This window comes from Berghia stephanieae, chromosome 9 (genome assembly GCF_034508935.2).
Source record: "Berghia stephanieae isolate SIO BIC M18660-M18661 chromosome 9, UCSD_Bste_1.3, whole genome shotgun sequence".
Lineage (NCBI taxonomy): Eukaryota > Metazoa > Mollusca > Gastropoda > Nudibranchia > Aeolidiidae > Berghia > Berghia stephanieae.
Genome location: NC_088368.1, coordinates 39,943,011 through 39,954,032, shown reverse-complemented (window position 1 = coordinate 39,954,032; position 11,022 = coordinate 39,943,011). Strand labels below are relative to the sequence as shown.

The window sequence follows — 11,022 nt, the reverse complement described above, 5'->3', positions numbered from 1 at the left end:
CGCATTGTTGTCATTTAAAATAATACAATAATATTAAAATTTCGTTTGGTGTTTTAACTAATCAAATAATATGAGTTTCATTAGTTTCTTCCTTCCAAAAAAACCCAGTTTTTACGTCTGTATTTAAAAAAAGTCCAATAGAATATTTGGGGACCCCGATAGCTCAGTTGATAGAGCACTCTCTTTATACTCAAAGGGCCAGAGATCGATCCCGGGTGCAGTCGAGTTTTTTCTGAATCTCTGTCTACTCAGCAGTGAATGGGTAGCTGGGTTTGTTAGATCTGGCGAAAAGTCACCATGGACCCCACTTATTACTTATTAACTTATTACCGCCGCATCCACCCCCTCTTATTATAACTTCACGTCTCTCTCTTACTCTTCAATGCTCGCTGCCCTCTAATGTGTGTGTGTGGGGGGGGGGGTAGGAGTTGCGTGTGTGTATCAACGCCACGAACAACTCGATCAACGCCTTGGACGATGCCATTATCTCCGTTAATGGGGATAAATTTCAAATTTTATTAAATTATCGAAGTAACAATGAAGTACGGTGAGCAAATAAAGAAGGCATCACCCCTCTTCTCTAATTAGGTTACAATTTGAAATGAGTGTGACTACTCCGTGTGTTTTACTCCTGTAGACCACGGTTTTCATCGTGTAGCGGTCTTTAACGGTTCAAGAATGAACGATCCCATGGTCCCAGAGGTCAAAACGGTTCGAACTTCCAACAGTCTCTCAGGAATGTTCAATGTCGAAAAGGACCGCCGGTCCTAGGACCGGTCCTTGCGGTTTTCATTTCCCAGGGACCGTAGGACCGTGGTCCTTAAGCTTGCCAAGGACCGCCCCGCACTAGACTCTGGACTTTCAGGTCCGAAGACGTGTGTCATACATATCACTAGACCACGAAAACTCTCAAACCTGAAACCTGGCGAAGAAATCAATAACAAAAGTCAAAATAATGGAAACTTCAATGTAACCAGTTAACTGTCGTACTCTGGAAGGTGGAGCTCATTGGTATCATTCGAAGACAATTCACCTAGGAGAAAGACAACTCTGATTTCAAACCTGGGTAAATGGAGCTCCTCAGTCATGGAGACAATCTTCTAAGGGAAGAAAACTCCAACAGAAAATCATGGGTAGACTTGGCTCGATAACTCGGGAGGGTAACCAGCCTAGGAGTAAATCTCCAAAATTAACCTTGGTGCTCCAAGTCTTGGGATTATGCGATGGGCCAACTATCCGTACATTTTAAAATAGCAAGTAACAGAAACCTACGTCATACAACTAGACCACAAAAACTCTCAAATCTTAGACCTGGCCGAAGAAATCATTTCATCATTCATTCATCCCATGATCTGATGATCGTCGGGGGGATACACGGGATGCAGCTCCCACCACTTTCCGCGATTCTTCTCTACTCTTGACTTCTCCACGAGTTCTTCCATCTTTATTCCTGTTCATCCAAACTTTCCTTTGTATTCCTCTTCTTCTTCCTCCTTCAATGGTACCCTCCATCACCATTCTGCACTAACCTTCATGCCTCACATTGTAGCCAAACCATGACATCTTCCTTCTTCATCAATAACAATAGTCAAATACAATTGAAGCTTCAAAGTCAGAGCTGCCTACTTGAAACTTCAAAAATTCGTAGTTTCCAAGGGAAAAAAGAAATTTCTTCTTCATTAACTTTAGAAATAAACAATTTTTTCCAGCATGGTCCAAAAATGTTCCAAACTCCTGAATATAGGTTCTGATGAATTGAACTTTCCTTTTCAACAAGATTTATTGAATGAAAGAGACCTATGCAACTCTGAAGGTGGAGCCAAAAAATTGTATTTCGTAGTATTCGTCAGGTCTGTTAAATGTAAATAGTTAACTGTCTTATTCTGGAAAAACGTGAATATAAAAGAAAATTCATTCTTCAAATATCTTACAGTTATACCTGAGTGAAGTGAGAGGATCAGAGTAAATAGTCTTTTCCAGGAATTCAACTCTGGCGGGACTCGTACCAGGGACCTAAGGGTTTCAAAACGAGTGCCATACCACAACAAAGTCTTAGTCATCACACATGATCAAAACATAGCCATGCCTACACTGTGCCATACTTACTTACTTAATCCTCTTAGGGCATCCACCAGACATCTCCATTTTTTTCGGTCCGTTGATTTTTGCCGTAGATGTATTCCAGGATATGCCTGCTTCCTTTAGTTCTTTTTCCATGGTCCTTTGCCAAGTTTCTTTGGTCTCCCCCGCTTTCTCTTCCCATCTGCTGTCGAAATCAATACTGTCTTGGGAAGTGACCCTTTTCCTATTCTTGCCACATGACCCAGCCAACGCCATCATCTTCCTTGTATTTGGCTTTCAATGTTAGTGCAGTCAGCTTTCTTTACTAGATCCTCTTCAAATATTTATCGATTTAAATTACCCCCACCTTGGCAAAAACTCACATGTCCGGGACCCCGGCTAGGTCTTTGACGAAGTCCCTGGGCTTGAGAGTTTTTCCCAAGATGAGGGTCATTCAAATTTAAATTGATCAATATTTGAAGGACGAGTTTTCTGGCCAAATCATTAAATACCCGTCTTACCAAATTACAAGTATCCCAGCTTACTGGTTAAATGCAAGCCGGCGATATGCTACGTGGTCTAGTAATATGATGCCGTTTTTAGACAGGAAGGGCTTCAGTTGGAGCCTCGTTCGGCGCATAATTGAGTCATTGGAAAAGGCTCTTTACTCACTCACATTCTCTCACCATACTCAAGTGTAAAATGAGAACCAGGCCGTTAACAGCGTTATTCCGTCCGAAAAAAAATGTAATATAGCCTAACAAGTGTCACGTCTTGTCCTTCATGTTAAGTGTTGCTGTTGGCCTGGAACCTCCTGTAAAGCGCATTGGGACTTCGAGTGGATAATGCCCTATATAAAAAACTCTCATTAAATCATTATTATCATGAAAGTTTCTTGCTTACCCGATCCACCAGCGTTAGCGATCAGCTGGTCAATGTCCATTCCAGATACACTGCCCAGTAACACAATGGTGGACACGACGACCATTGGCTGGAATGATAACAAATTGACAAATAGGGAACAAAAGTGTGATGTCAAAATATCGGTTCCAATCTCATTGGAAATGTAAAACCACCCTGCCGGAGGACTGAAGACATACCTTGTGTAAATGATCTTCTTCTGGTTTTATAGCGATCGCAATTTATTTTCTAGTCTAAATTTATACAGGTCATCAATAAAGACCTTCCATTCTTTCTCTTTTACGTGAGTCTTAGAATGTGGCTATAAATCCTGCCACTAAAATAGCTAGGCCACTTTATGATTCAGTATACAACCTATAGGGAATGAGATTAGCGGAAAAGTAGCGACCCTTGATTGGACGCTACTCTTCCGCTAATCTCATTTCCTATTCATTATTTGTCCTACGAAGGACTGATTAGATACACACTTTCAAAGATTTCGGCACTATAAATGTTTCTGTGACGTCACGACTTTTCTCTCCATTTAGTGAACAGACACTAGTGTAAGATATAGATAGTATGCGCTTTGTTAAAAAGCTCACAACTGGCCAACAGGAAGCATAACGGACCAAACACAAAACTATGTGTAACCTTAAATGTTTACGTCAACTTCATTATATCTATAATTTAAACAAGTTTATGTCTGAGATTCAGAGAGAAGAAATCATCCAACTGAATATGGAAACCTGCAAATAAAAAACAAAACAAAACAAAAACAAAAACAAACAAAAAACAAACCCTGAGCAATTTCAATTGTATTACATACTATAAACATCATGAGCGAAAGGATGTTTACCGACTTGACACGGCCTCACATAGATACGCATTGTCTGCTATTAAAATCCAATAGGATTCAATAGTCGTAACGTCACTTCCTTCGTAATGACGCATGGTAACTTAGCAATAATGGCTCTAAACTATCGGAACAATGGCGGACGCCCGAATGAAATATTTCTCCGGCGAGCATAAAGGGTATCCAGAGGAAAAAAAACCCCCATAAATTTGATCATGTTTTGACTTTTACACATTCTGATCACAAAGCATATGAAAAGTTCTAGCCAGCATGAAGAATAGAAAGTAATGAGTTGCTTTGTTTAGAACCAATATGGCCGCCATTGCCAGGCAAGAATTCGGATTAATATAGCAGTTGTTGACAGAGAATTGACAAATTGTCATTAAAAGTGTTCATAATATAATTGATATAATTGCCATCTTCTTTATTATTATTATTGTATTATTATTATTATTATATTATTATTATTATTATTATTATTATTATTATTATTATTATTATTATTATTATTATTTATTATTATTATTATTATTATTATTATTATATTATTATTATTATTATTATTATATATATTATCATCATCATCATCATCATCATCATCATCATCATCATCATCATCATCATCATCATCACATCTCATCATCATCATCATCATCATCATCATCATCCATCATCATCATATCATCATAAATATTATTATCTATATTATATTATTATATTATTATTATTATTATTATTATTATTATTATTATTATTATTATTATTATTATTATTATTATTATTATTATTATTATTATTATTATTATTTATTATTATTATTATTATTATTATTATTATATTTATTATTATTATTATTATTATTATTATTATTATTATTATTATTATTATTATTATTATTATTATTATTATTATTATTATTATTATTATTATTATTATTATTTTTATATTATTATTATTATTATTATTATTATTATTATATTATTATTATTATTATTATTATTATTATTATTATTTATTATTATTATATTATTATTATTAATATTATTATTATTATTATTATTATTATTATATATTATTAGTATAGTAATTCTTCTTCTTCTTCTTCTTCTTCTTCTTCTTCTTCTTCTTCTTCTTCTTCTTCTTCTTCTTCTTCTTCTTCTTATTATTATTATTATTATTATTATTATTATTATTATTATTATTATTATTATTATTATTATCATTATTAATATTATTGTCATTAATATTATTGTTATTATTATTATTATTATTATTATCATTATTATTATTATTATTATTATTATTATTATTATTATTATTATTATTATTATTATTATTATTATTATTATTGTAAATCTTGTTGGTATTACCGTTTTTTGTATTTGTAGTGGTTAATGATGATATCATTTTTAAAAATTTCTTTTGCCATTGGTGAATGTTGTCATTAAATGTATGATTTGAGCCAAAGATTAAATGAACTTTAAACTTTAAACATAATAAAGTTAAAGTAGGTAGACAAATTATGACTGTTCAAAAACGATGCAATGATTGAAGTGGAATTAGTGATTATTGACGGTGAATCACCCAAGTCTCTCCCTTTTAGATTTGGTGTTCCTCAAGGCTCAGTCCATGGTCTCACTCCCTTTCTTTTTTATAGTGACGACCTGGTAGATGTTCTTGAATCTAAAATCCTCCTTTTTGCAGAAGACACAATTGCATACTTGGTGATAAAATCATATGAAGATGGAGCAAATCTGCAACAAGACCTCGAGAAACTGGCGGTTTGGGAACTGAGACACCTAGGGTGTTTCATCCAGAGAAGTGCAGTGTCATTTCCATCTCCAGAAATAAATCTCAAATTACATGCAATGACAAGCTACACAACCATACATTAGAGCACATACCATCAGCAAAGTATTTAGGAATATCAATAAAATTAGACTAAAAATTAGACGACCACACGAACAACATCACATCGAAAGCAAGTAGGATTCTGGAATTACTCCAAAGAAATTTAAAGGTGAAATCAACAGGCCCATAATCATTACCTTACATGTCATTAATTCGACTACACATTGAATACGCATGCACTGTTTGGGACACACACACACACACACAAAATGCCTTGTTGATTATCCGGGGGCCGTACAGAGACTAGCCGCTCGCTAACTTATAGATAGTATGCGCTTGGCTAAGAAGCTCATAATATTGCCATCCGGAGAGTATAACGGACCAACACACAAAACAGTGTGTATCCATGAACGTTTATAGTCGGGTTAATACAGTTCTGTGAGCATTACTCATAAACGCGGATGGCAAAAAACAATAACAAAGACCAGAGTGACGTCATCTTCGAACTCTCTATAGCCTGACCGTGGCCTTCGTACACTCATGGCCTGACACTGACCAACAGATAACAAGTCCTTTCCTTATACTAAAGACAGCTCACTAGGCGGTCCAAAATCCTAAATATGACGTCAAAATATGAGTCTTAGTGTCAGTGGCTATAAGTTAACTATGACTACGGTTCGATACTAGCTCGGCGCATAGTTGAGTCCTCTTAAAAGCTTCTTTACCAATATTCTATCATCGTGTTTAGGAGTTGTAAATATGAGTACCTTACCGTAACCATCGTTATCTCTATCCGAAAAAAATTGTATTATCTCCAAACAGGCGTCATGTCACGTCTTAAATGTTCACGACCAGGGACCCCCTGTAAAGCGCTTTGCGCACGTTTAGTAGAGATTGCGCTACATAAAAGATCGAGCTTAATTTTTTTTAAGTTGAAAAGTTGTACATTCATGCATTAAAAAATAGTATAAGCCATTTTCTCCGTGTATTATTGTTATATAAAGATCAAAATGTATTTTACCACAATTTAGTCAAACTTACCAGCAAGATTATGAAACCCTTCATTTTCTTTTACTTCGTTGATTATCTCTCATAAATCGGTTGATATCTGTTGGAAATAAATAGAACACGCACTAATTTTACCATGTACTAGGGGAGATAGTTTGTCACCGATTATATCCCTTAGTTGTGTCCAAAACAATGAATAGTACTGTTATAAAGGTCCATTTAGACGTAAAGACTTTTCGAACACGTCCGACGGATTTCCACAAATGGTTGATAATGGCCCAAAATCATGGCGTAACTATAATTACTCGATGACCAAAACTCACGAAAACTGATTTGAAAAAAACAAAACCATGAGCTTTTTTATATAGCGCGATATACACTAATTGTGCTCAAAGCGCTTTACTATGTAAACGAGGTATTTCACTCTCGTCAGATGGATATCCACCCAAGATCCTGATATCAGGGGCCGCCTGATATTTTCCTGTCGTCGAGTTGACGGATCATCGGGGTCTAGCGTGTGATTAGTTTTCACCGAATTCTCTCTTACGTCAAATAAAGAGGAGTCTCTCTATTGACTGACTGAAGTTTAAGACACAATGGAAGGGGAAGGGGTTATGAAATATCTATACACACAGGTAAACACACACACACACACACACACACATATATATATATATATATATATATATATATATATATATAAACATTTCAAGCATAATTATGATTATTTAACTTCTACAACATTGTATCAAGCGTTAGTTCTAATCAGAAATTATATATATATATACACACACACACACACACACACACACACACACACACACTGTTTCCCAAGATTAACTACGGAAGTACGATGCCACAGATCCGACACGTATCAATTAACTGTACGACTAAAGGGAACTTCTCTGTGGACATATTATGTCAATTCACGGTGACCCACATCGACCGTGTCTCATCTATGTCCGTCGGACCGTGTGAGAAAAGCCTGTACGTCTAAATGGGCCATAAGGACAACTAAAGACGTAAAAAAAAAAACATTTCTCAAGGCTCAAACGGTTTCTACAAGTGCACGTGAACGACAATTACAATCACACCAATTCGTGCGCACGATTTGATGTCAGTATCTACCGTGTTATTTGGTCCCTCTAATAGGATTCAATAGTCGTAACGTCACTTCCTTCCTAATGACGCATGGTAACTTAGCAACACTGGCTCTAAACTATCGGAACAATGGCGGACGCCCGTATGAAATATTTCTCCGGCGAGCATAAAAGCGTATCCAGAGGGGGAAAAACATAAATTTGATCATGTTTGGACTTTTACACATTCTGGTCACAAGACATATGAAAAGTTCTAGCCATCTTGAAGAATAAAATGTAATGATTTTCTTTGTTTAGAACCAAGATGGCCGCCGTTGCCGGACGGCGTGACATCAGAATACTGAATCCAATGATTATCATTTTGCCACCAATCAAGGGACTGAAATACAAAGCAAATGCATTCACTCTATGTATAACATTATAATTATATGGGCTCGATAGTAGCCTTCTTAAATACAAAGTTTGACCGTAGCCTTTGTAAACTTATAGACACTGATCAAAAAAAATTAAGTAAAAAACCCAAAGTATCCATCCTGTTCTATGGCTGTGAAACATGGACTCTCACTGCAGATCTAGAAAAGCGAATTTGTTCTTTCCAAAATAAGAGCTATCGGAAATTCTTGAGAGTTCCTTAATTGGAGCACAGGACTAATAAGGATATTTTAGATTAGGTAGAGTATCGAGCTATAGTCAAAAGAAGGAAATTGTCATGGTTCGGACATACTGTCGGCGTCATAAGCTATGCAAGACTGTCATGCAGGGAGGGCTCTATAGAGGGACAGAGGAGGAAAGGAATACAGAAAAAACGATGTCAGGGCATCAAAGAGCAGACAGGCCTGGGTCTTAATAACCTTCTAGAAAAGACCAGAGACAGTGACGAATGGCGTAAGGTTATGAAGTCTGTATCTCGTATGCCCCCCCCCCCCTCCCGACGATCAGTGGTAATGAGAATGAGTAAGTGAGTAATAAGAAGTCACTGGTCATTGGCCAAAAAGATTATCAAAAATCGAGTAGTCTTTGACCGTAAAGGAAAATAAATCGTGAGCTGAGTTCAGTAGTTCAACAAATGGGATCATTAATTTGTTTCCTTGAACACTACTAAATAGAACTCACTTGACGGTGCACGAATCTAAAAAAGACACCAAAAACACGTTCCAGTGGTCAAAGGCTCGTGTTTTGAGGTCACTTTTTGTTGAGTGTCAGGCCGAACCAATCGTGAACTTATAGCCTGACACTGACCAAAACATTACGTCAAAAGATAAGTCTTGGGCAAAAAAAGAAAACAAATCGTGAGTTGTATTCAATAGGTCTGCCAATGGAATCACTTGTTTCCTTGAGCTCTATTAACGACAACTCACTAGGTGGTACAAAAGCCTAAAAATAACGTCAAACAATAAGTCCTAGTGGCTTGTGGTGTCAGTCTATGTTAACGATGATCACGGTCCATAGCTATCGTAACTTATAGCCTGACACTAAGACCCATAATTTGACGTCATTTTTAGGTTTGTGAAACGGCCTATTCAGTTGTCTTTAGTAGTGGTCAGGGAAACAAGTGATCCCATTGCTAGAATTGTTGAAAACAACTCACGAATTGTTTTCTGTTGTGGCTAAAGACTTGTTTTTTGATGTCATTTTTTGGGTCAATTTCATAATTTCAGGCTATATTTTTTTAGCGATGCCTACGGTCAGTTTACGAAGGCTACGGTTGTTGTTGGTAGTGATAAAGTACACCACTGAATCCAATGGTTGAACCATTAATTACACTTCACTACTTTCTTCTTTTGTAGTTTTCTACTTTCTTCTTTTGTTGTTTTCGACTTGTCTTTTGATTAAACTTTTTGGTCAGTGTCAAGCCATAGCCATCGTTTACATATAGCATGACACTAGAACCCTCTAGGATTTATACTTTGACGTCATTATTTAGTTTTTTGCATCGCCTTGAGTTTGTCGTTAGTAGAGCCAAGCGGTTGAACTGTTGAATACAACTCACGCTTTGTTTTCTTTTGTGGCCAAAGACTTGCCTTTCGAGATCATTATTTGGTCAGTGTCAGGCTATAAGTTTACGGTGGCTACTGGTCAAGCCGGTTTATAGATTATAGATACCCCAAAGCTCTTAATGCTGTACGTTTAGCCAAAATACCCATAACATATGCCAATCTAATTTAACGTTTCAACAGAAAAAAACCGTAAACGTTTATAGTCTGATTGAAAGAATCTAGTGAGAACTACTCATAAAAATGGCTGACTAGAAATAATAAGAGTTAAGTGACTGCAATTTTGTTCTAGTAGCTTAGTGTCGAGTACAGATGGTGAGAAACACAAAATTCAAGTCTTTTGCTGGTCGACAATCTACAGTCACTCTCCTCAAAGAAAAAAAAATTGAGCTTTTTTATAGCGCAATATCAACTAAACGTGTTCAAAGCGCTTTACAGGGGGTCGCTTGCCAACAGCAACACTTCACAAGTAGGACAAAACATGACCTCTGCCAGGCTATACATTGCATTTTTATTTGGACAGAGACAACCCTATTAACGATCAGGTACTCATTTTACACCTGAGTGTATTTTGCGTAATTTGTTTTAGATTTCCATTTCAACAATGAGCCCAGAATGAACTGGTTTATCAGACTTGAAAATAGGTGCACCCCCCTTTTACACAAATCAGAAAAAAAAACAATGGATCTCAGTGACGGGATTATTAGAACATATAAAATGTATTGTACTTACTTAAAAATCCCTCACTGGTAGCAAAGCCAGCTAGCTGTATCTACTGTGTATGATATGCTTTGCTAGAGTGTATAATCTGTGTGATGTTTTATATATTTAAATGGTTACTCCTAACCAGCCACATGCATGGCGATATTCCATACTAGGCCATGGTAGATGCGTTGTCAGGATTGCGAAATTCTGCTGTTTGTTATACATTTGAGATTCATCACTTTATTTGATATTACAGGGGCAGGCTGAAAAGTCTTGCCGCCGCTCTTCTTGTATAATTTTAAAAATTATTATAGATACGAAAATGACAAATATATGTATAAAAGCAAAGCTCAGTTCAACTCCCTCCTTACAAGTCATTATTAGAATTTACCTCGAAACTGCACACCCACCCGGTACAAAAATAGACTTTTTCTAATCAAACAAAAAAGTAACAAATGTATTCAATACAGAATGTTGTTCAGCAAAAAATATTATGTCTACAACTGTGTTTAATATTTATAGCTGTAATCAAAGCATTTTTTTACATTTT

At 36.1% G+C, this 11,022-nt stretch overlaps 1 protein-coding gene across 3 annotated transcripts in view; it reads right to left on the bottom strand.

Moving 5' to 3' along the window:
• Positions 1 to 10,684, bottom strand: part of LOC144980237 (zinc metalloproteinase dpy-31-like) — a 58,346-nt gene extending 47,662 nt beyond the window's left edge. Inside the window, exons 1-3 of one of the 3 annotated variants that reach the window (XM_078927842.1) lie at positions 10,500 to 10,684; positions 6,707 to 6,773; positions 2,965 to 3,052 (exon numbers count right to left, since the gene is read on the bottom strand). In XM_078927842.1, coding sequence (XP_078783968.1) covers positions 2,965 to 3,052; positions 6,707 to 6,730 — 112 coding nt within the window. In that variant the 5' untranslated portion in view covers positions 6,731 to 6,773; positions 10,500 to 10,684. The remainder of the gene's footprint in view (positions 1 to 2,964; positions 3,053 to 6,706; positions 6,774 to 10,499) is intronic. The other 2 variants (XM_078927840.1, XM_078927841.1) reach the window with 2 other exon arrangements.
• Between the last annotated feature and the right edge of the window lie 338 nt (positions 10,685 to 11,022).